The sequence below is a fragment of the Lissotriton vulgaris genome, chromosome 10, assembly GCF_964263255.1.
Source record: "Lissotriton vulgaris chromosome 10, aLisVul1.2, whole genome shotgun sequence".
NCBI lineage: Eukaryota > Metazoa > Chordata > Amphibia > Caudata > Salamandridae > Lissotriton > Lissotriton vulgaris.
This window is the reverse complement of record NC_141698.1, coordinates 155,332,482-155,358,469: the sequence shown is the minus strand read 5'-3', so window position 1 is coordinate 155,358,469 and position 25,988 is coordinate 155,332,482. Positions and strand designations below refer to the sequence as shown.

Sequence of the window (25,988 nt, the reverse complement as noted above, 5' to 3'; positions counted from 1 at the left end):
GGGGGGTTCATTTGAACCCCCCTCACCACCCTTGAAATGCAATCAGGATTTGCGATTTTCAACTTGCGAATTCGCAATTCCCATTCATTACTATGGGCCTTTTGGCCCATAGGAATGAATGGGAATTGCGAATTCGCAATTTAAAAATCGCATTTTTTATGCAATTTGGTAAAAATAGCAATTTCTACCGAATTGCATAAAAGATGAAAAAAATAATCATGCATAGGCTTTTGCGATTTCTAAATTGCGAATCGCTATTTATCGCAATTTAGAAATCGCAAAAGCCGATATTGATGCATGTGGTCCTTTATCTGGTGATGCACAAATGTTAAATATTGAGCGGAAACCCGATTTCTACGCATTATTATTTGTGTGCAATACAGTTCTATCAGTAAAATGGTATGCCTGTGTAAATTTTGTGGGCATTTCAATGGAAAATGTGCTGTCTGTAAGTGTCAGTGCACTACCGCGCAATACTTTGGTTACATTAAAAAAATCTCCTGCCTCATGTCTATTAAAGCTAGGTGGGTCGCAAACGTTTGCCATTCTAAACACTGGGTCGGGGTTCTAAAAGGTTTGCGAAACACTGCTATAGACAGAATTGGCATGGAGCAGGCTCTGCCATGTGTCAGGAAGAGGTATTCAGTTGTTCACAGATGATTGACAATCTAAAGGAGTTATTCATTGATAGTTGAAACATATCATCTAGGACTGTTAATGTTTTGTTTCATTTCATGTGAACTCTACAAACATCTAGATAATCAACAAAAAACCATTTTGTGAAATGAAACAAGTGTCCTAGTCAAAGAAAGGTAAGATCATACAAATCTCTACCAAAGCGCAGCATTCATTTTAGTTCTTTTCGTTTAGGTTTAATGAAGGAACTACGAGCTGAGCCAATGCAACCTCGTTCTCCAACTGGAGATAGGGATGTTAGATTTGCTATAAAAGAAGAAGGATCACTTGAGCTCATGGAAGCACTGGAGGCAGAAGATCAGCATCTAACATCCCCTGCAGAAGTAATACCAGGTAATAGTTCATCAGTGAAATACTTCAATAGGGTCTCTTACACCTGTACCCAGACTCTTTGAGTTGTAAAATCTGAGTCAAGACCTGATAATGAACCCTTATAAAGGTATCCATTCATTTTGTGTGCATATTTTTAAAGACTAATTCAACACCAGTGATGAAGCATTTTATATGTGGAGACAATTGTACAGATTCAGTAATGTGATGTCAATAAGAGTAGGTCTTGATGTGTAGGTGTGGATGTACAGCCATTATTGTTAAGGAGGTGTGCCATGCCACATTAGTTATAAAAGTCTGCAAACAGTTTTGTTTTGGAGAATTGGATAACTATGGTACTAGTGGAAGGCCAGTCCATAATCTTGGAATAGCAATGGACAATATTTCATTCCTTGCTCTCATGAATTGTTAGTGGGGATTCTGAGTTGGTATGTATTTGGGGGGGGGGGCCTGGGGGGGGCTCTTGATGATTATAGGGAGAGTGTATCTACCAGTTAGGTCGTTTGGAAGTGAAGTTAGCAAACAGAGCATTTTGTGAAGCAGGTCATTTAAACCGGGTGGTGTCTTTCTAAAGAAAGTCTGTTCATCAAGCAAAAGTGGGGGCTTTGCAGGCGAGCATTCCTGTCCAAGCTCAACCTGCTTTGCAGAGACTGGAACGGATGGGTGATTATAATGCAAGTTTGTTTGCGCTACACAATTTAGAGGTGCTCAGGGAGGAATGCTGAGTGAGATCTTTTTCAGGAGGGAAATGACATGGCACGGTAATGTCCAGAAGCATTAATTATGCTATTGTGAAAAAATGTATATTTATTGCATTTTCCAAGAAATAACAGGTAAGGATTAACAAAAGAGAGTGAGGGAAAATAAAGAAGAACCACACAGGAATATCCAGAATGACATTTTTAGAGCTTCAGTACTAGCATCCCTCTAAGTACAAATCAGATCATGGTCAGTCTAGGGACTATTCGGTTACAATCGAGAGGGGAGAGTATGTCAAGTGTCATGGCTCAAGGCAAGAGTACGTGTCCAAGCAAGATCGTCACATGGTACAGTATACACCTTGCACTTCACAGCTTGAGAAGTAAAAAGAAAACATCACATAATTTCCATTAACATGCATATACAGGCCAGCATATCAAATCGAACCAACATACATTCACTCTGTCTCCTTGGGATGAAGTAGTAAGTAAGAGCGAAGTAGCTGCCAGATATTTTTAGGGCTGGAGGTGGGTGGTTGCAGTGCAGCATAAGTGTTGCTAGTGGTGTCACCATATATTAAATCCGTTATCCAGGCCTCAACAGTTGGGACTGCAGGGCTGCCTCAGTGCTAAGAAACTTGTCTCTTGACAAGGAGCAAGGTGATGGCAGAGAATTGACGAACACCAGCATCCAAAGGTTTAACATAGCCTAACACAGCCATTAATAGGGAAGGAGTTAACTCAGAGTCAGTCATCAAAGCAAGATGGGGAAAACTTCTCCCCAATATCCTAATATTTGTGTGCAGTGCCATGCTAAATGAGAGAAATCCGCATGTTCCATCTCACATCTAGGGCAACCATGAGGTTTAGTAGGTTCCATCTTTGCCAGTAATTTAGGGGTAATGTATGCTCTATGTATATATTTAAGATGTAAGAGTTTGTGTCAATGGTTGCAAGAGATTAGCAGGATTTGCTCACAGCAATAGGCCCATGTCTTATCTGGCAGCAGGTGTCAAAGATCCCTTTCAACATGCCGCGTGTGCCCCCATCCCTACCAACGGCCGGAGTGTCAGGGCTAAATGATAGAGTTGAAGACCAAGCGGGTGCTACTGGCAGATGTATGACAAGTGAAAGCGGGGGAAAATCCGCTGGTTCCACTGCAGAAGCTTGAATTGCGGTAGTCGTAGAGGAGCGCTTCCTTTGTAGAAGAAACCTGTCCATATGGGGCACATCATGGCCCTCTGCAAGATCTGCAACGGATCACAACGGGCGTTATGGAATAGGTCACCTAAAGTGTATAGCCCACATCGGGTTAGGGTTCTCTTGGTTAATGTTTCCACAGTCAGGGATAGCCATGGGTTATCCAAAAGCGGTATATGTGAGGAGTAGAGTAGGTCAGCATTCAGATAGTGACGTAGTTTAGTCCAAGCCTAGTATGTCATCTGAAGTGTCTGTATTTCTGTTGGTGATCTAGATAGCCCATGAGGTATAATAGCAGACAGGGAGAATGCAAGCTTGCCTGTGACCATTCGGTTTTAGATATTGCAATCTTGCGTTCAGATGGTACCAATAGTACCCAAATTGTGCCTGCGCTACTAAATAATACAAATAAAAGTTTGGGACGCCAAATCCCCCATGCTGATATGGCGTTGTCAATGTCTGCCAATTGATGCGTGGCTGCCCACCAGCCCACCCTAGTCCAGTAAGCGTGCCCTGCAGCGTATCAATTTTTATTTAGGTGAATGGGAATGTTGAGGAAAAGATATAAAAAGTGAGGAAGTACCATTTTAATGATGGCAATTCTTCCAGCGATTAACAGGGGGAGTATGATCCATCGGTCAATTTCAGGCCTATAATTTAGCTGAAAAAACCTCAGCCCGGTTGCGGTTCAAAAAATGCTCCGGTACGGGGGGAGGGGGGAGTGTGACACCAGTGCAAGGGGAAATCGAGAGTAAAGGGGCATAGCATCTGGTAGCTGAAATATTTTAGATTTTGTTTAATTTATAACAAGACTGGAGAACACCCCAAACCGTACAATTTCGCGTGGAGGGAGGTTAGTTTTGTGGTCCCTGACTAATAGCAGAACATCATCTGCACATAGTGAAGCCAATAGGGGGCCTTGATGAAATCTAAGCCCCGCAAATGGCGCTCCTGTACATGATGCACAAGGGGGTACATAGCGATGATAAACAGTAATGGCAACAAAGGACAACCCTGCCTGGTTCCCCATGATAGCGTAAACTGATCTGTCAGTATGCCATTTACATGGAGCTAAGCCACTGGCGAATAAAATCAGAGAATCTTTTGGGGATACCCAATTTGCAAAATGTGGCATAGAGGAAGGACCATTCCAGTAAATCAAACACTTTTTCAGCGTCAAGCAATATCGCTGCAGCAGGAAGTTCAGGAGTAATTTCTTTGATTAATAATTGCAAATACTTTGCGAAGATTCACGGATGTGGATCGATTTGGAACAGACCAAGTTTGAAAAGGGGATATTATTCTGTCCCCCAGGAGAGAAATACGAGTCGCAAGGATCTTAGCTAATATTTATCTGCCTGATTTAGCAAAGATAAGGATTTGTAAGAGGCACATCGGTAAGTGGGTTTGCTCGGCTTAAGGAGCAGAGAGATAATGGCCTCTCACAAGGGGGAGCAATACGTTCTCTAAAGATTCTGCATAAACCTCCAACAGATGAGGAATTAGCAATGGCTTATATGTTTTGTTCATATTGAAAGCCCTTCAGTGCCAGGGGCGCGGGTACCGCTGAGGTCATCTACTGCCTGAGAGACCTAATCCGCAGTAATGGGCTAGGCTAAAAACTCTAGCTGACCGTCTTCAAGCCAGACCATGGGCACTTCAAACAAATAATTGGTGAGGACATCATCAGAGGGGAGAGAACGGGTAGGGTATAAATAGGCTCTGGGTTTTAGGTTTAAACCTAGAATAACTGATAAAACCCACTGAAAGATAAATAGCCCTCACGAAAACATATAAACACTGAAAAAACACCTGCACAACCACAAACTAAATGCCATTCAAAGAAAGGAAAAAGAGAGTGAAAGAGTCATTTTTTTCTTCCTGATGGGGCAATACAATGTAACTTTGTTATACAAGCTAGCAGTAAGGAAGACTGACTAACATTATTCTGCTTGAGTTTTGTTCTTTAGGGATTCACTAAAATGTTGTTTCTTCTTCCTTTTTTCAGTTTTGTGACCTTTGGTCTAAAGATGCAGGGTTTAGTTTCATGTTTTAGGTCTAGTTTAATTATTTCATAAACTGTAGAGACTCAGAAAATATCAAACTCCTATTTTATATTTTGGCTGCATTTGAGTCTTTCACTGATAGGTAAAATGGCTGGTTTCATAAAAATCTTTCCTAATATGTGTTGTCACATTTACCCACAGAGAATGGGTAAAAACCCTTAATACATCAGACCATTGTTTCTAGTGGGTCAGTATTGATAGTAGGTGAATTGCCAACGCCTCAGGCTTTAAACATTCAATGCAAGGTATAGTGACAAGTCTATATATAACCAAACATCTGGGATAGTGGTGAAAACATGACACCAGACTTTTGGAAAGCATTGAACTCAGTGTCACTTGTAATGCTCTGCAAAAAAGGTTCTTTTCAAGTTCAACAAAGATTGGAGTGATATTGTTTGTATTTGCAGTGATTCAGCTACATATATAAAAAAGTTGTGTGATGACCTGTCAAAATTGATACCCGAGCTGAAGTGATTCCCTGTAGGAGATCCTTGCCACTTGTCAGATGGTATGCTGAAAGCATCTTTACCATCTTCAGAGTTAATGAGGGATGCTATTGACTTTTTAGTCCATTCTGGTGCACCGTTTTCTTATGCACAGGAACTAAAACGCAAATATTTATCATTTTGTGCTTTATGTGGCATCAAAGAAAGAGTCATCATAACTGTGTCCCTTAGCTGATGGTTCTCAGCCCAAGGGGCTGGGAATGCTGAGAGGGGCTTTTCACAGAAGATTACATGGGAAGGAAAGAGCAATCGCACATGACCCAAAGACTCACTGAAGAAGTATTGTATGGTGTACTACAATAAGATTAATTTGCAAAAATCTATTTGGACCTCATATACACTATAAGTACACTGTCTATATACCATGTTCTTTCAGTGCAGAAAGCAAGCAATAATAAAAGCAAAACGTTCCATAAACACAGGAAAAACACTTTTTCTGTTGTTTTTAGTGGCGCGAAAATGTGTAACTACTGATAACAACTGTTTTTTAAGATATTGAAAACACTGGAAAAAACCCCACCAGAATTTACCAAAAATAGAAACTGAAAACAGGAAAGCCTATATAATATAAATGAGAGTAGTAAGAGAAAAAAGTAGCAGTAATGTCAGCGCTACTTGTAATTGATATACTGTCTTCTAATTAAAGTTGTCTAATGAATGAAGATTGATATTGGGGGGGGGCGTAATATTCTGTCTAACGTTCGGCCTAATCTCTCACCCTCACCGTATATCCGTGCCCGTGCATATTTACCAAGATAGTTGGCCTCATGAGCAGCGAGTTCTTGAAACTCTGCAAGAAGTTTCTCCCTCTGGTGTAACAGAGGTGGGGGGTTGTCTATCAAGGTCTGTGGATCAAGCTCTTTCAATGCTTTCTCAATAGTCTCAAGTTCCTGGTGGATAGAATGAGGCACACAAAACTGTCTAGCGATACAGGGTCCCCTGATACACACTTTAAACGCCTCCCAAACTATGGCATCACTGGACACCGAGCCAGTGTTTAGCTGAAAGTATTACACTATGGCGTTTCTGATCTCGCTTCTGAACACGCTGTCATGCAAAGCCTCTGCCGAGAAGTGCCAGGGTGCACCCGCATGAGTCTCAGCTGTCTGGGATCCTGCTGGCATCTTGCTCAATATTCGCTAGTCTCTGGACATTTTTTGAGTTGCCGCTGCACCCGATCTGCAGGTGTATTAAGTATCTTTCCATTCTGGACATCCTGTTACGCATATCTTGGGGACTATACTTGTGTGGAGTAAGTGGCCCCCACGAGGACCTACTGTTTATTCAGAATTTTCCACTTGTTAGCCTGGGTCCCATTTTCTAGGACGCTGGTATTATTCTTTCCTGATTTGGGAATCTGCCTGTATCATTTCAGTTGGTTTGGGCCCAGAGCCCACAGTGTAATTGTGGTCTATTTGATCCTTTGTTGCCAATTTTGCGGTCATCTGTTCCAGGCACGTTCTTCCTTGTGTTTGAACATTATCGGTGCGCCCTGAAGAAGGTGAGACCCACATTGGGGTCAAACACCGAAACACGCATCGGCGCTGGAGCTCTTTTTGGCAATGCTTCTCCACCTTGAGAAGGAATTGTGATTTCAAACATGAATTGTACCACCAACTGGGTAACCTGTATATGTGTTTAACATATTATTTGATTATATCTATTGTACCTATTATTGACACTGCAAAGTTATATACTTCTTCACATTCTGTGTGTGTGTGTGTGTGTGTGTGTGTGTGTGTGTGTGTGTGTGCGTGTGTGTGTGTGTGTGTGTGTGTGTGCGTGTGTGTGTGTGTGTGTGTGTGTGTGTGTGGCTCTGTCTGTGTGTGTCTGTTTGTGTGTGGCTCTGTCTGTGTGTGGCTCTGTCTGGGTGGGTGTGTGTGTGGCTCTGTCTGTGTGTGTGTGTGTGGCTCTGTCTCTGTGTGTGTGGCTCTGTCTGTGTGTGTGTGGCTCTGTCTCTGTGTGTGTGGCTCTGTCTCTGTGTGTGTGTGTCTTTGGCTCTGTGTGTGTGTGCGGCTCTGTCTGTGTGTGTGTGTGGCTCTGTCTGTGTGTGTGTGTGTGTGTGTGTGTGTGTATGGCTCTGTCTGTGTGTGTGGCTCTGTGTGTATGTGTGTGTGTGTGTCTTTGGCTCTGTCTGTGTGTGTGTGCGGCTCTGTCTGTGTGTGTGTGTGTGTGTGTGTGGCTCTGTCTGTGTGTGTGTGGCTCTGTCTGTGTGTGACTCTGTGTGTGTGGCTCTGTGTGTGGCTCGGTCTGTGTTTGTGTGTGTGTGTGGCTCTGTCTGTCTGTGTGTGTGTGTGGCTCTTTGTGTGTGTGTGTGTGTGTGTGTTTGTGGCTCTGTCTGTGTGTGTGTGTGGCTCTGTCTGGGTGTGTGGCTCTGTCTGTGTGTGTGGCTCTGTGTGTGTGTGTGTGTGTGTGGCTCTGCCTGTGTGTGTGTGGCTCTGTCTCTGTGTGTTTGGCTCTGTCTGTGTGTGTGTGTGGCTGTGTGTGTGTGTGTGTCTGTGGCTCTCTCTGTGTGTGTGTGCGGCTCTGTCTGTGTGTGTGTGGCTCTGTCTGTCTGTGTGTGTGTGTGTGTGTGTGTGTGTGTGTGTGGCTCTGTGTGTGTGTGTGTGTGGCTGTGTGTGAATGTGTGTGTGTGTGTGTGGCTCTGTCTGTGTGTGTGTGGCTCTGTCTGTGTGTGGCTGTGTGTGTGTGGCACTGTGTGTGTGTGACTCTGTGTGTGTGTGTGTGGCTCTGTCTGGGTGTGGCTCTGTCTGTGTGTGTGTGTGTGTGTGGTTCTGTCTGTGTGTGTGTGTGGTTCTGTCTGTGTGTGTGTGTGGCTCTGTGTGTGTGTGTAGCTCTGTCTGTGTGTGCATGTGGCTCTGTCTGCGTGTGTGTGTGTGTGGCTCTGTCTGGGTGTGTGTGTGTTAGTGTGTGTGAGGTTCTGCCTGTGTGTGTGTGTGTGGCTCTGTCTGTGTGTGCCTGTGTATGTGTGGCTCTGTCTGTGTGTGCCTGTGTGTGTGTTTGTGGCTCTGTCCTTGTGTGTGTGTGTGTGTGTGTGTGTGTGTGTGTGCGCGTGGGTGGGTGTGTGTGTGTGTATATATATATATATATATACAGGTAAGTTCGCCACACGACCTGAGGCAGCAGCCCCAGCCCAATCTCCAATGACGAAAGAACAAACCCATTTTTATGTGCTTAATCAAGGTGCTTTATTTCCTCCAGCAAGCCAGCCGCCGCTATATATATCAAAACAAAACCCTTTCAGGAATAGAGTGACGCATAAATTATGCAAAAAACATCTGCTCACCTCAAATGTCTGTTTTAAGCATAGGATTAGCACAGTGCTATCCACGCCGAGATAGAAAAGGACAAAGTCTTTTGCCATTTACTTTGATAGAAAAACAGACATTTGAGGTGAGCAGATCTAGGGTGTCGCTGGTGTTGAGAGTGCTCTAACAGGAGCTGCTTTCCACCTAAACTTGAGAACTACCCAGAGTTCTCTCCTTCTTTTTTGCATATGTATATTTATATATTTATTTTTGTTAAACATTGAACATGGATGTTTGCAGGACGTACGGGTATGTATGGGTATGTTTCTATTTGTTTGAATGAATGTGTGTGTGCGATGTAGGATGTGCTTGCATTATTGGGATATAACTCTTGCTATGTTTTTATATAAACTGTAAAAATACAATGAATAAATACATTTTGATATGCTTGGTACGTAAGGCTTTGTGTATCATATTTTGGAAGGACAGTATCTCAAGCATGTGGAATCGTATCAGAGACTATTAACATTATATGACTTTGTACACAGGTAGAGAATTATTGTTATGATTGTATTTCTGTTTTCCCCTGTTTTCTCTACCTGTTATTTGTTTCAGGGCCCCCTTCCTTGTGAGTGGTTGCACCCGCATGAGTGGCATTGGTAATAGAGAGAGGGTCAGAAGCACCTGCGTGTGGGCCGAAAGAGTGCGGGGAAGATGCTCAATAGAGTGGACATTCAATTAAAGTTTAGGGGAAAGATACCAATGATCTATATGTGACCAAGTCCTATGTGGGGATGAATAGAAAGAGAATCCTTTACCAAAGGAATCTTGGGTATGCCACACATCTGCGAGGAGAAAGGATTGTAAAAGAGTAGTGAGTGCCTGCACAGAGTGGGGTTTGGTTTTCAGCCCATTGTGTCTAAAGTTGGGTTAAATATAAGATTGAAATTCCCACTCATTAAAATAGTTTCAATGTAAAGTTGGGAAATGTATGTAGATATACTGGGCAAAATTCGGATGTGTCACATTGGGGGCATAAATGTTTACCAGGAGTTGGGTCTCTGTCCCCAGTCACTAGTAGGTATTGGCCTTCAGGGTAAGCAACTACTTTATGCACTTGAAATCGTACTGCTTTGTGCTCTAGGATGCACACCACTCTAGAGTAAGTACTATAATTTGCGAAGAAACAATTGCCTCCCCAATTGGATGCAAACCGATTAGTTCAGTTCAAGGCAGTGAGTCTCTTGTAAAAATGCCACTTGGACAGCGCGCCAGGCAAGGTAAGAACACACCTGTCATCCTTTCCGAGGGTTGGACAGTCCTCTCACAGTTCATGGCATACATTTTAACTCTACTGCCCCAGGACTCTTAGCTGGTGATGTCATCTAGACCATGGATGTATGTGTGAATGTGTAGCAATGTACACAAGGGCCCTAAGTGAGACTGTTGTGTAATCAATGCCCTGTGTACAATAATCATCAAACATGAAACACGTAACCACTCAATACCTCCCACCAAGATCGGATAGCAAACCAACCGCTATCCAGTGATTTTCCCATTCAAAAGCAGGAGATCTCCTTTGGAGGAGGCAGCACTCGAAGGAGACCGCCAGGAAACACTAATGAGTTTGATGAAAACATGTAAAGCCAAGTGTATCGAGGTATTAAAAGAATACGGTGAAGAGCCCAACATTATACAACATGAGGGTACTGTGTCAATCAGTGATCTATTAACATGAAAAGTGGTAGCCAGTTCAGTGAGAGAGGAAAAAAAACTAAATACAAAGATGGTTACATGGTAGTTTAGCGTTCATGGGGCTGTGGGAAGTGAATGTGGGGAGACTGCCGCTCTGTTGCCAGCAGGTGAAACAGCCAAGTCAATGCTGTCTCCAAAAGTTGCTTTTCTCAGTAGGTGAATCAAAAATTTGGGATTTGCCGTTTAGGTGAATGCGTAACCGTGCCGGGTAAAGCATCGAATATTGGATGTTTGCCTTTTGAAATGTTAGCTTTATGTCCAGGAATTTGCGGCAAGCCTCCTGCACCATGGAAGTGAAATCAAGGAAGAAGGCAAGTATCATGCCCTGGAGTTGAATAGTTCCCTTATCTCGGGCCAGGCAAAGAGCAACATCTCAATCATAGTAGTTGAGAAGCCAGGCAATGATCAAACGTGGAGGGCGACCAGGATCCAATCTAGAGGCAAGCGATCAATGGGGACGCTCCACTGCAAACGTTGATGAGAAGGTGTCTCTGCCAAACAAATCTTCTAGGAGTCGCTCCACATATGCACTCATGGTGCCCGTGTTGGTAGATTTCGCCATTATAAATATTATTCCGGCACAATCACGCCTCCAAATCCTCCGTTTTGAGGAGTCACAACGATAGGAGTCTCTTGGCCACTGCGAGGTTGAACATCTTCCATCTCAGATAGGCTCTGTTCAGCAGCCTCGATGCGAGTCTCATGTTGGACTATGCGGCTGCGCACGTCATCCAGTCGGGCAGCCAATGTATCAAATTGTGCATCAATGGCTCTAAAACGGGCTCACATTTCTGCCAGAATGGCCTAGGTGCCATCAGGAGGTAGGGGTTCCAACTCAGCTGCCTTGGTGGGTCTCCACGTTGATGGCCATCATTCTCCTCTTGTCGAGGCGTCCTGGCCGCATCAAATAAAAGCTGGTGAAGTTTGGGGTCACTGTGCCTCGCTTGGCATGGGGTAGTGCTACGCCTCGATGAAGGAGAGGATTAGGCTGTATCAGCTAGGTAACAGAAGGTGGTAAACCTCTCCCTAGTTTTCAAAGAGGGCCGGTAGTGTAGCCTCAGGAGCCAGCACCAAAGAGTGATCCGAGATAGTGCAATCCTGCATAGTAGCCTTTAAGTGTCTCAAATAAATGTCCCAGTGCCAACACCAAAGGTTCGTCCCCAGCTGCCTGCATTCGTCGGGGTGCCCAAACCGCCCAGATGGTGAATGGGAGCGGTCACAGTTACTCACAGCGGTGATAAATTATACACTAAGGCTTCACCTATAGCCATCCAGGCAGTCTACAATCATGATTTGCGGAGGTGAGGGTCCCATGCTAGAGACACCTCACCACCACATCTCCCAATGATTGTATGCAGCATTGAACATCAACCCCCCACACACACAACCGCGCCACACACACACAACCCGCCACACACACAAAACGCCCCACACACACAACCTCCCACACACACAACCACACACACACCCACACACACAACCCCACACACACAACCCCACACACACACACAACCCCCCCAAACACAACCCCCCCCACACAACCCCCCCACACACACAACCCCACACACAACCCCACACACACAACCCCACACACACAACCCCACACACACACAACCCCCCCACACACTCAGACACCCCCCACACCCCCACACACAACCCCCCACACAACCCCCCACACACACACACACACACAACCTTCCACACACAACCCCACACACACACAACCCCACAGACACAACCCCACAGACACAACCCCACAGACACACAACCCCACACACATACAATCCTACACACACAACCCCACACACACACAACCACACACACAACCACACTCGCCACACACACAATCCCAAACACAACACACAACCGCACACACAACCCCAAACACAACACACACAACCCCACACACAACCAACCCCACACACAATCCCCCCACACACAACCTCCCACACACAACCCCCCCACACATAACCCCACAGACACACAAACCCACACACACATACAATCCTACAGACAACCCCAAACACAACACACAACACACAACCACACACACACAACCACACTCACCATATACACAGCCCCAAACAAAAGACACAACCACACACACAATCCCAAACAAAACACAGACAACCACACACACAACCCCACAGACACAACCCCACACACACAACCACACACACAACTATCTATCTATCTATCTATCTATCTATCTATCTATCTATCTATCTATCTATCTATCTATCGCACAAAATCTATCTATCTATCTATCTATCGCACTAAATCTATCTTTATCTCTATCTATCGGCCTCACTCTATCTATGGCCCTCACTCTATCTATCGCTATCTATCTATCTATCTATCTATCTATCTATCTATCTATCTATCTATCTATCTATCGCACAAAATCTATCTATCTATCTATCTATCGCACTAAATCTATCTTTCTCTCTATCTATCGGCCTCACTCTATCTATGGCCCTCACTCTATCTATCTTCTATCTATCGATCTATCTATCTATCTATCGCCCTCACTCTATCTATCTATCTATCTATCTATCTATCTATCTATCTATCTATCTATCGCCCTCACTCTATCTATCTATCTATCTATCTATCTATCTATCTATCTGTCTGTCTGTCTGTCTGTCTGTCTGTCTGTCTGTCTGTCTGTCTACCTATCTATCTATCTCCCTCACTCTATCTATCTCCCTCACTCTATCTATCTATCTATCTACACCGCACACACAACCCACACACACACAACCCCCCACACACAACCCCCCACACACACAACCCCCCACACACACAACCCCACAGACACACAACCCCACAGACACACAACCTCACACACACATACAATCCTACACACACAACCCCACACACAACCCCATACACACACAACAACACACAACCACACGCACAACCAGACTCAACCACACACATAACCCCGAAGACAACACACTACCACACACAACCCCAAACACAGCACACACAACCACACACACAACCCCACGCACACAACCTCACACACACAACCCCACGCACACAACCATAAACACAACCACACACACAACTATCTATCTATCTATCTATCTATCTATCTATCTATCTATCTATCTATCTATCAAACTAAATCTATCTTTCTCTCTATCTATCTATCTATCTATCTATCTATCTATCTATCTATCTATCGCCCTCACTATCTATCTATTGCCCTCCCTCTATCTTTCTATCGCCCTCTATCTTTCGCCCTCACTCTATCTATCACACTCACTCTATCTATCGCCCTCACTCTATCTATCGCTATCTATCTATCTATCTATCTATCTATCTATCTATCTATCTATCTATCTATCTATCTATCTCCCTCACTTTATCTATCTCCCTCACTCTATCTATCTATACCACACACACAACCCACACACATACATCCCCCCACACACAACCCCCCACACACAACCCCCCACACACAACCCCACACAAACACAACCTCCCACACACAACCCCACACACACAACCCCATATATACAATCCTACACACACAACCCCACAGACACACACAACTACACACTTATCCATCTATCTATCTATCTATCTATCTATCTATCTATCTATCTATCTATCTATCTATCGAACTAAATCTATCTTTCTCTCTATCTATCGCCCTCAGTCTATCTATCTATCTATCTATCTATCTATCTATCTATCTATCTATCTATCTATCTCTCTCAGTGTGTGTCTCTATCTATCTATCTATCTATTGCCCTCACTCTATCTATCTATCGCCCTCTATCACCCTCACTCTATCTATCTATAGCCCTCACTCTGTCTATCGCCCTCACTCTATCTATCACACTCACTCTATCTATCGCCCTCACTCTATCTATCTATCTATCTCCCTCACTCTATCTCCCTCACTCTATCTATCTATCTATCTATCTATCTATCTATCTATCTATCTATCTATCTCACTCTATCTATCTCCCTCACTCTATCTATCTCCCTCACTCTATCTATCTATCTATCTATCTATCTATCTATCTATCTATCTATCTATCTATCTATCCCACACACACATACATCCCCCCACACACAACCCCCCACACACAACCCCACACACACAACCCCACACACACACAACCTCCCACACACAACCCCACACACACAACCCCACAGACACACACACATACAATCCTACACACACAACCCCATACACACACAACCACAAGCACACACACAACGACACACACAACCCCCCACACACACAACCACAACCACACACACAACCACACACACACACATCTATCTATCTATCTATCTATCTATCTATCTAAATCTATCTTTCTCTCTATCTATCGCCCTCAGTCTATCTATCATCTATCTATCTATCTATTTATCCATCTATCGCCCTCACTCTATCTATCTATCTATCTATCTATCTATCTATCTATCTATCTATCTATCTATCTGTCTGTCTGTCTGTCTGTCTGTCTGTCTGTCTGTCTGTCTGTCTGTCTGTCTGTCTGTCGGTCTATCTATCTATCTATCTATCTATCTATCTATCTATCTATCTATCTATCTATCTATCTATCTAGCTATCTATCTCCCTCACTCTATCTATCTCCCTCACTCTATCTATCTATCTATCTATCTATACCGCACACACAACCCACACACACACAACCCCCCACACACATCCCCCCACACACAACCCCCCACACACACAACCCCCCACACACACAACCCCCCACACACACACAAGCCCACAGACACACAACCCCACAAACACATACAATCCTACACACACAACCCCACACACAACCCCATACACACACAACCACACGCACAACCAGACTCAACCACACACATAACCCCCGAAGACAACACACAACGACACACAACCCCAAACACAGCACACACAACCCCCCACACACAATCCCACACACACACATCTATCTATCTATCTATCTATCTATCTATCTATCTATCTATCTATCTATCTAAATCTATCTTTCTCTCTATCTATCGCCCTCAGTCTATCTATCATCTATCTATCTATCTATCTATCTATCTATCTATCTATCTATCTATCCATCTATCGCCCTCACTCTATCCATCTATCGCCCTCACTCTATCCATCTATCGCCCTCACTATCTATCTATCTATCTCCCTCACTATCTATCTATCTATCTATCTATCTATCTATCTATCTATCTATCTATCTATCTACCTATCTATCTATCTATCTATCTACCTATCTACCTATCTATCTATCGCCCTCGCTTTGTCTATCTATCGCCCTCGCTCTATCTATCTATCTATCTATCTATCTATCTATCTATCTATCTATCTATCTATCTATCTATCTATCTCCCCCACTCTCTCTATGGCCCTCACTCTATCTATCGCCCTCACTCTATCTATCTATCTATGGCCCTCACTCTATCTATCTATGGCCCTCACTCTATCAATCTATGGCCCTCACTCTATCAATCTATGGCCCTCACTCTATCAATCTATGGCCCTCACTATATCAATCTATGGCCCTCACTATATCAATCTATGGCCCTCACTCTATCAATCTATGGCCCTCACTCTATCAATCTATGGCCCTCACTCTATCAATCTATGGCCCTCACTCTATCAATCTATGGCCCTCACTCTATCAATCTATGGCCCTCACTCTATCAATCTATCGCCCTCACTCTATCAATCTATCGCCCTCACTCTATCACCCCTCACTCTATCAATCTATCTATCTATCGCCCTCACTCTATCTCCCCTCACTCTATCAATCTATCTATCTATCGCCCTCACTCTATCGCCCTCACTCTCTCTATATATCTATCGCCCTCACTCTCTCTATATATCTATCGCCCTCACTCTATCTATATATCCCCCTCACTCTATCTATCTATCCCCCTCACTCTATCTATCTATCGCCCTCACTCTATCTATCTATTGCGCTCCCTCTATCTATCGCCCTCACTCTATCTATCGCCTCACTCTATCTATCGCCTCACTCAATCTATCACACTCACTCTATCTATTGCCCTCACTCTATCTATCGCTATCTATCTATCTATCTATCTATCTATCTATCTATCTATCTATCTATCTATCTATCTCCCTCACTCTATCACCCTCAGTCTGTCTATCTATCTATCTATCTATCTATCTATCTATCTATCGCCCGCACTCTATCTATCTGTCTATCACACTCTATCTCTATCTATCTATCTATCTATCTATCTATCTATCTATCTATCTCTCGCCCTCACTCTATGCCTATCTATCGCCCTCACTCTATGTATCTATCGCCCTCCCTCTATCTATCTATCACCCTCCCTCTATCTATCTATTGCCCTCCATCTATCTATCTATCGCACTCATTCTATCTATCCATCGCACTCACTCTATCTATCTATTGCACTCACTCTATCTATCGCATCACCACAGCATCACTCAGGGGCACCACTACATCACTATGCTCTACCACAGCATCAGTGAACGCCACAGCATCACTCGTCGCAACCACAACATCACTCAGTGCCACCACAGCATCAATCTGTGCAACCATTCAACAACTGGTTCAAATCTGTTCTCTCAATGTTTCAAGCTTTATTATAAATGTCACAAAAAGATGTTAATATTTCACTTCTGTTCTTGGATTTTCGTCACAATAAAATACACTGAACATAATCTTCACAAAAGTTATTTACAAATGTTTAAGCTATTGTCGTTATAAATTACAATAACTTTTGTTTATGTGTTAATTAATAAAAAAAAATTAAAAGCCATTGTTATTTGTAATAGCAATACATCTAAGTCACGTAAATACAACACATATTGCATTACAAATGCTATAGGTGTCACATTTGCGAAAGTTATAACTATTTGCATTGTAAATGACAAAGCTATTAATTTCGCTATTTTCAAAACCAACACATAAATAAAAAAGTTGTCATTTCCAATACCAATAGCTCAAACTTTCCTAATGCCAGACCTATTGCATTGCAAATGCTTGTTTAAGTGTCCTGTTACCACATACATATGTTAGTGCTGTGGGATTAATTCATTAAATTGAAGGTGGTTTTGAGTGGAATGAATGGGAAGTGGATGTCTGTGCCAAAGTGTGGCAGCACATATCGAGATAGCTCTAAATATACATGGCAGGAAATTTGAATTAGTATGTAATTATAGGTTGTGGGGATCAGAGGGTCATATGGGGCAAATGTAGACCTAAGATGGAGGGTGTCTGATTGATGAGCAGCTCTATCTACTCTATAAAGTGCTTTGAAAGTAATGACCTTCCCTGCTAATAGTCACTGCAGCCTGGAAAGAAGATTGAATATCCAAAAACAGCGACTGAGGCAGAGACAAAGTGGAACACCAAAACAAGGAATTAGACCTACTGAACAGTGTGGGCAGATATTCTCTATTGGTAGAGCTCAGTTTTACTAACATGGAGGGCATCGGTTGTTAATGTCAGTTGGGCAGACTGCCAGGGTTTTGAGGATGATAGTGGACTGGATGCACATTGCCCACTATACAATCCATTTAACCTAGCGGGCAGAGTTATTAACTATATATTTTTCAGTGCATTATGACAGTTCGCAGTCGGAGTAATCTGAAGGTTTCAACTGTGTATTCTGGGTGATTGAAAGAGTTTTTTAAAGATGTTTGCTTATACTTATCCATAAAGAAGGTCGGTGCGCCGTTTTTCATGAGTCACTGGGGGAGTTGAATACGAAGAAGGGTGAACCTTTACCTGTTTTGAAAATCTACTAAGTTTTCTTGGATAAGGAATTTGTTGGGAATGAGCCAGATTCAGCCTAGGGAACAGTACCTTTCCTACTTCACTTAACGCCAGACTGAGAAGAGAGATCGATATAGTATTTATTGGTGTTAGAGATCCAGGGCCAGATGAAGGAGGCCTAATACTGGTCGGTAACGGCCGAAATTACTGAATTTCGGCCGTTACCGACCGGTATTAGGCTTTTCAGATGTAGGAGTCCATATTTCAGTATTCGCTAATTTACCGAATCGGTATTACCGAATTGGTAAGATTCGGTAATTAAGAATCGGTATTTACCGGATCGGTAATTCCCATTCATTCCTATGGGCCTCCCGGCCCATAGGAATGAATGGGAATTACTGAATCAGTATTTACCGATTCGGTAAATACCAAATCGGTAAATACCGATTCTTAATTACCGAATCGGTAAGATTCGGTAATTAAGAATCAGTACGGTAAATACCGATTACTTAATTACCGAATCTTACCGATTCGGTAATTTTTACCGAAAAATTATCTACATCCCATTTACCTATTCTTAAATACCGAATCAGTAAAATTCGGTATTTAAGAATAGGTAGATTGAGATTACCTACACCTGGCCCCCAGTGTTTTGGAAATTCAGGAGCCTTAGTGAAAGGATCCATTGATAATTTAACCATAAGCAGACAATGAATGATGCTATTCCTCCAAGTTAGATAGAAAAGCAGTTTGCCATTGTTGTCACTTTATAATGTTTACTCTCCCTAACATCGTATGTGGCAAGCTCATCCATGAGTTTAGGAGTTTTTCAGTTTCTGTCATACCTTTATTGAGGTTTATGCAACTCATTTGGGGGGGGCGGGGGGGGGGTGATAGCCACTTGTTGTTAAATGAGGAAATGAAAAAAGTGTTGTCACTTTTGAATTGTGATCAGATAGACTCTTGCGGTGTCGTTGACAGGTTTGGTGCAGGTTAGCAATGCAAAGGATGAGTATGCAGTTTATGGAAATAGTTCACAGAGAACGAGGGATTTAAGACTAAAGACAACATGACTTCCTGGTATTTTATTCCTGGCTGATGATGGTAGGAGTGAATAACTGAGGTAAAGTAATACACTCGTATATATGGGAAGCAATGCCTAGCTGGGTACCAGTCAGGAAGATGACAGGAGAGAGTTAGGTATTACGTTTGTGGCTTAGTTCTCTGTAATGGGAATATGGGAGTGTCTATTTAAAGTTAAGCTATAGTTGCTATGTATAATAGCATCTCAGAGTGGATAAAGGGAAGACTGAATACCACACAATCTAGATTTTGTAGCTGTTAACAAGATATATTGTGCGTCAATGTTCTTATTCTAACCTGCTTGTGTACATACCCCAGCGCCTTATATTCTTTAGGATATTTTGTGCATACCAGTGTTCCAAATAAATATGTTGCCTCTACTTTGACATGTCCAACTCTGCTCTGCCTGAAATATACAAGTTATTGGGATAAGGGTAATCTTTTAGCTTTTGTGTTCAAATGACATTTACCAGGCACAGCCATCCTATTTACGGTTGCTTGGTTACATCAGCCTATTGTTTTATGTGATTGAAAATACCTGGGAATCTACAGGAAAGGAAAAACATTGAGATTGGTATGCCTTTTAAGGTGTACTATCATGCTAAAGAGATATGGTGTCAGTAGGAAAATGTGTAATCCACTGTCATCATTGACAGAGCTGAATGTTCAAAATGAAGGAAATCAATTACAACACGAAGAACAAGAACAAAGAATTTGAGATGAATAACTTTTTATTCTCTTCATTTTCACATTTTATCGTGGGACTTTGAATGTTGGTTCTCCTTCATTGAGGACCTGATGTGTGAAATGATATCAAATCTTTAAAAACTTGACCAAGTTTATGACTTCGATTTTTAATGTATTTTTGATCTGACTAAACTGTCTGTACATCGACAAATACATGCTAATAGTGTTTGCTTTTTAAGTATGATAAGGGCTTAGGTTTAGTAGATTGAACCAATGTGCCAAATAAAAAGTGTTATATTGTTACTGGAATGTATTAAAGATTTCTTAAATTCTTGTTCTTATAATTGTGGTTTTATTGCATTACAGAACCAGTTAGCCCAGAAGTCAAATTTGCTTTTTGGCTAAGTCAAATATACGTATTTTTCGTGAAAACGTTGTTTCCTGCCCACGATCAAGCAGAAATTTTGAAAGAAGAAATACCGAAGAATAATGCTCGTTTGGTCGAGCTTGCACGGCTGATGGCCATAAAGGATGAGGAAGAAGCAAAGTAAGATTCGATTGTTGAAGTTTTACACACATTGATATGTTTGCTTTTCCTCTACTGTGAGCGATAGCTGTGTGGCGTGAAGGAAGTGAAATATGTGAAATATGCTGACAACACTTTTCTCACAATATCAAAGGTATTTTTAAGTTTAGAATTTCTTTATAGAGTTTTGCACTTGTCTCAAACAAACAGCATAGTACCAACAATGCGACTTAAACCTTCACTATGCGAAGGCGACCATGAAGCTAATAATAACAACCCCAGTATCAACCTCCCCCCAACACAAAAGATAGAAGAAAATACTGCCACCTCCCCCCCACCACCCCCAGTCGTTGCGTCCACACACACACTAGGCGAAAGAGCCTCAGGTATTTGGGGCACGTAACTTTGTTGAACTCAGAAGACAGCAGCGAGAGAAAAGGTCCCCAATGTTCTGAGAATGAGTCACTCTTCCCAGCCTGTGAGAGGGAGATGCGGTCCATGCCTAAGGTGTACCACATGCGGTGCAACCAGCCAGTGTAACTAGGTAGGCGATTAGATCCCCAGTGTGAGAGAATGTTCTGGAGCGCTGCCCCTAATGCGAGAACGATTTGACGGCTCCTGTGCGATTTACAAGGGGATGTGAGGGGATTCGGTAATCCCAGAATGATATATGTTGTGAATCAGGGTAATTCGGTGTCGAAATGCGTATCTATGTCAAGTAGTATTTCTACCCAATATGAATGTAACTGAGGACAGTCCCATTATGGGTTAGGGTGCCTGGCATACCAGAGCCTCGCCAACATAGAGAGTCTTTTGATTGGTTGCATTTGTGAATACGCACTGGGGGGTAGTAGCAGTATGATGCTATTTTAGTGGCCGTTTCCACGCTAGCTACATTGCGCACTGTGTGCTTAGGCCTATAATAAATGTCCTCCCATTCCTTCTGTGTAAGGGTCCATTCTAGTTCCACTTCCCATCTTCTCTGACTTGGTGTCTTAAGGGGCACCGGGGCTTGTCTGATTAAGCCATACAACTGTGATTTAAGGTGTGTATCATCAGTGTTAGAAAATACGCATTTTTCAAATGCAGTAAGATGACGCTGCGCTAATGGTCGAATGCATAACCCAGTGTCTTCTCTGTTGGTAGTGGAGGCGTTCTATTTCAGGAAGACCCTGTTGACTGCACAGATCTTCGAAAAAGAGTGGGCCTGACTCGTCAAAGAGATGTCCGATTGACCTACACCCCTCTTCAGTCCACCACGTGAAAGCTTTTATGACCAACCCCGGGGTAAAAGAGATATTGTCTACAATGGGTGTTTTAGGGGATGGAAAGGAAGTAAAATTCCTTTTAGCTGCTATTTTATCCCAGGTGCGGAGGGGGACTCTAGTTACACATGAGCAGTAGAGGTTCTCAGGTCTCGATCCATTCGTTAAGAAGGGTATTTGCCAAAGCGGTCATCCAGCTAGGGCTCTATCTATAATGAACAGTGCTTTTCTGATTCTGAACAAGATCATTCTACAAATGTCCTAAATTGGGTCACCCAATAATAATCCTGCAAATTTGGGATCCCTAAACCTCCTTCTCAGGAAGGCCGACAGCTTAGGTTGCGTCACATTCTAGGTCCCTTGCCTGCCCAGATGGAGGATTTTAACTCTTGTTGTAATGTACATAGCATATCTTTAGTCGTTTCCTACAAGAGAGTTTGAAACAGGAATACAATCTTACGCAATATGTTCATTTTGATGGATGCTATTCAACCGAGTCAAGACAATGGGTGTGGTTTCCAGCTGTGTATATCGTCTCTGACTATGCGAAGTAGGGCGGGAATAGTTTAGTGTTATAGTATCCTGTATTGATGCGGATAATTGTATTCCTAAGTAGGGAATAGCCTGCGTTGCCCACTGGATAGGGAGTGTGTCTTTCAAGAAACTAAAGGCCTCATTTATGAAAAGTGACGCATCGCTGCATGAAAACAGTGATGCGTCACTTTTCATTTCGCCCTCCTTGCGACAGGCTGGATGCGTCATATTTACAGTATGACGCATCATGTCGCAAGGAGTTACAGATACATCAGTATTTCTGACGTATCTGTAGGCGCAAAAATGACGCATTGCTGGAGTATGTCACAAAAGTGACGCGACTCCAGCAATGGGTCATTTCAAATGGGCAAGGCCCATTTCAAATGAGCCTGCATCAGTCTTACGCCTGAAATGATATTTGCGTCCTAGAAGTGGCGCAGTGAAATCTCATAGATTTCACTGTGTCACTTCGACAATGCTTACTTGCGTTGGAACGCCCACCCTGCAAACATTATACCTGGCGCAGTGTGGGGGGTTTTAATGTAACATTGAGAGCCTGTGATTTATGTACATTTATCTTAAACTCCGCTACCCGGGAGAAGTGTTCCAGTTCAACTAGCACCGCCGGGACTGAGGTCTGAGGGTTCTCCAGTGTCACAATGACATTGTCTGCGTATAGACTGATTTTTTGTGTGTGTGTCCCCAAAGCAAATTCCTGAGATGTGGGGATTGTCCCTGATACGCTTGGCCATTGGTTCCATGTATAAGGCAAAAAGTAATGGGGAGAGGGGGGACCCTTGATGCGTTCCTCTCTGTATAGGAAAGGGGGGTAAGTGTATCCGTTTACGCGGACTGCAGCGACTGGGTCGGTATAGCCAATGAAGATCCATGCAATAAACCTCTTGGGGAAGCTAAATTATCACAATGTGGCCTTTAGAAACTTCTAGTTCACTCTGTCAAACGCTTTCTCTGCGTCCATTGACAGAATCAGGCGTTCCGTATCAAAGCGATGTGCTTTGTCAATTATATGAAGTATGCGTTTGGTATTGTCTGAGCAGTTGCAACTGGGTAAAAAAAAACAGCTTGGTCTGGGTCAATCAGCCCCGGCATCAGTGGTGATAATCTCGATGCAAGAACCCCGGTTAACAGTTTAAAAGCAATGTTAAGGAAGGAGATTGCTGTTTATCCTTCCCCTGTTTAGGGATCACACTCGCAGACGCTCCTAACATGGAACGAGGATGATGTGCCTATCACATTGTATACTCTAGTAATGATGGGGGCTAGAAAGTGACAGAAAGTTTTATTAAATGTTTCTGCGAAGTCCTCCAGCCCAGGGGATTTCAATGGCTTGGGCCTGGCAATTGCAGATATTACCTCTTCGGTTCTTATCGGAGCTTCCAACTCCTCTGCATTTTGGGGATATTGTGTCTAGGCCTGCGGAGATAGGTCTTGAGAAGAGTATAGCTCAGCGTAGAATCTCCAAAAAGTGTCAGCAATAGCCTGATCTGTAGAAGCCTCTTCATCGGTTGGGCCTTTTGCGGAATCATTTGGGGATGAATGCCTCTGCAATCGAAGTCTATGAGCTAGTAGTTTCCCTGCTCTGTCCCCTCCTGTGTTAAAATTATGATGGAGTCGAAGTGCTGCGTATTCAGCTCTATCAAGGTAGAGCGCCGCTAATTGTCAACGCATTGCCTCTAATTGCCTCCAGACTCGCGGCTCCCCCATTCTCTGATGTATGCGCTCAAGCTCTTGTGTCTGTTGTGTGAGTTGTTCTCTTTTGTCCCTACGTATTTTGATGTCTGAGGCTGTTATTGCAATGAATTCCCCCCTTACCACAGCCTTTAAGGCATCCCAGAAAGTGGCTATTTGGGTTTCGGGATTGTTATTTACTGCTAGGTAGTCTTGCGGTGCTTTTGAGATTTGTTTCACCACATCTGGTCTGTGCAGCAGCGAATCTTGCAGGCGCCAAGAATGGGGAGTCGCAGCGCCCGGTGGCAACGAGAGTGTGAGGGTAACCGCAGAGTGGTCCGATAAGGTTCGTGGTTGTGTTTCTATTTGGTGGACGTGAGATGACAGACTGGCTTGCCTAAGAAATAATCAATTAGTGCGTACGTTTTGTGGGAATGGGAGTGAAAGGAATACTTTCTTGCGGTAGGGTGTTTTTTTCCCTCCATTAGTCCTGCTTCTGCGAACATGCACTTACCCCCCTCGGAAAGGGCCCCTGACTGCCCCTGTCTCTGCCCCAATCTATCTAAAAACTGTGTTTAAGTCACCTCCTATAAGAATCACCCTGTCCTGGGAAGCGCTGACCTCTTGCACCACCTTTGATAGATATTTTTCTTGGTCTTCGTTAGGGGCATAAACCGTCCCTATGGTAAATGTATGTGAGCCAATAGAGAATGTGTATGCCAAGAATCATCCCCGGAGCTCAGCTTATTTAGTTCCTATCTTCCCCGGGAATTTATTAGATATCAGAATGGCCACCCCTGCTTTTTTTTGTGGGGAGTGAGGAAAAGGATTTCTGTGGGAAAGAGCAAGTGCGCAACCTATGTGTGTCTCCTGCCAGGAGATGTGTCTCCTGTAGCAAGCAAACATGAGCACCAGAGCGTTCCCGATACGACAGTATGATCCTGCGTTTAATGGGGTTATTTAGACCATTGGTGTTCAAAGTCACTATCTTATGGGTTGGACCATTGGGGCACTCCTCGGTGGTAGCTATAGGGTTGCGATGTGCTCTCTCGGGACGGTGAGCATAGGTTAATGTGACGCATATAAAGCTTGCCGTGGAGGAGGAGGGAGGTCCCCAATTTAAAAATAACCTCAACTTACACAACAATTTAAACAAGACAACACAAATGAAATCAGCAATGTCCTGGGATTGCATTCCCATGGAGTGGAGGTGGAAGAATTTCGATGTGATGCGCTCCGACCTCCCCGGGCCACGGCCGGGTATGAAGACATGACTGTACCAGTTAGTCCGGAGGATTCAGGACACGAGTAAGTCCAAGACTTGTTTCCTGCATGTTCACGCAAGCCATAGGGTCTTCCTCCAGGGATGCTAGGACTGCCTGCCTTTCCTTCGCTATTGTGTCCGAGTCTGTGCGTGATGTCAGGGGTTTCGTTCCGACTGTCTTCTAGGCGTTTGTTCCCCTGCTTGCGCTGGAACTCGAGGGGGAAGGTGGGTCCATCTCTAAGTCGTCCGGAATGTTTAGGAGTTGGTACGCATCTTTGATTGTTCGAACTTGCTGGATCTTCCCATTTAAACGGAAAATGAGGCGGAACGGGTGTCCCCAGGAGTAGGGAATTTTGGCTTCCCAAAGGTGCATGGTGATTGGCCAAAAAGCTCTTATTTTTTTTTAAGAGTAGACAATGCAAGATCCTGGAATAGAAGAGGTTTATGTCCTTGATACTGTAGTGGGTTACAGTCTCTGGTCCTTTGTAGGATCCTTTCTTTTAGTTGGAAATCATGCACACAAGTTAAAATGTCAGGAGGCGGCGCTGGAGAGGGTCTTCCAGGGCCCACCCAATGCGTGCGATCTAATTTAATTTCCTGCTCTTCCAATGCATCCAGGATTGACCTAAACAGACCCATCACGTATTCTGCTATGTCCTGACCTTCTGCACCTCTATGATT

At 43.5% G+C, this 25,988-nt stretch overlaps 1 protein-coding gene across 2 annotated transcripts in view; it reads left to right on the top strand.

Moving 5' to 3' along the window:
* LOC147684868 (radial spoke head 10 homolog B2-like) overlaps nt 1-25,988 on the top strand; it is a 443,845-nt gene that overhangs the window by 402,109 nt on the left and 15,748 nt on the right. The window contains exons 20-21 of one of the 2 annotated variants that reach the window (XM_086940738.1): nt 871-1,029; nt 20,396-20,576. In XM_086940738.1, the coding sequence (XP_086796864.1) occupies nt 871-1,029; nt 20,396-20,576 (340 nt within the window). The remainder of the gene's footprint in view (nt 1-870; nt 1,030-20,395; nt 20,577-25,988) is intronic. The other variant, XM_086940739.1, reaches the window with a different exon arrangement.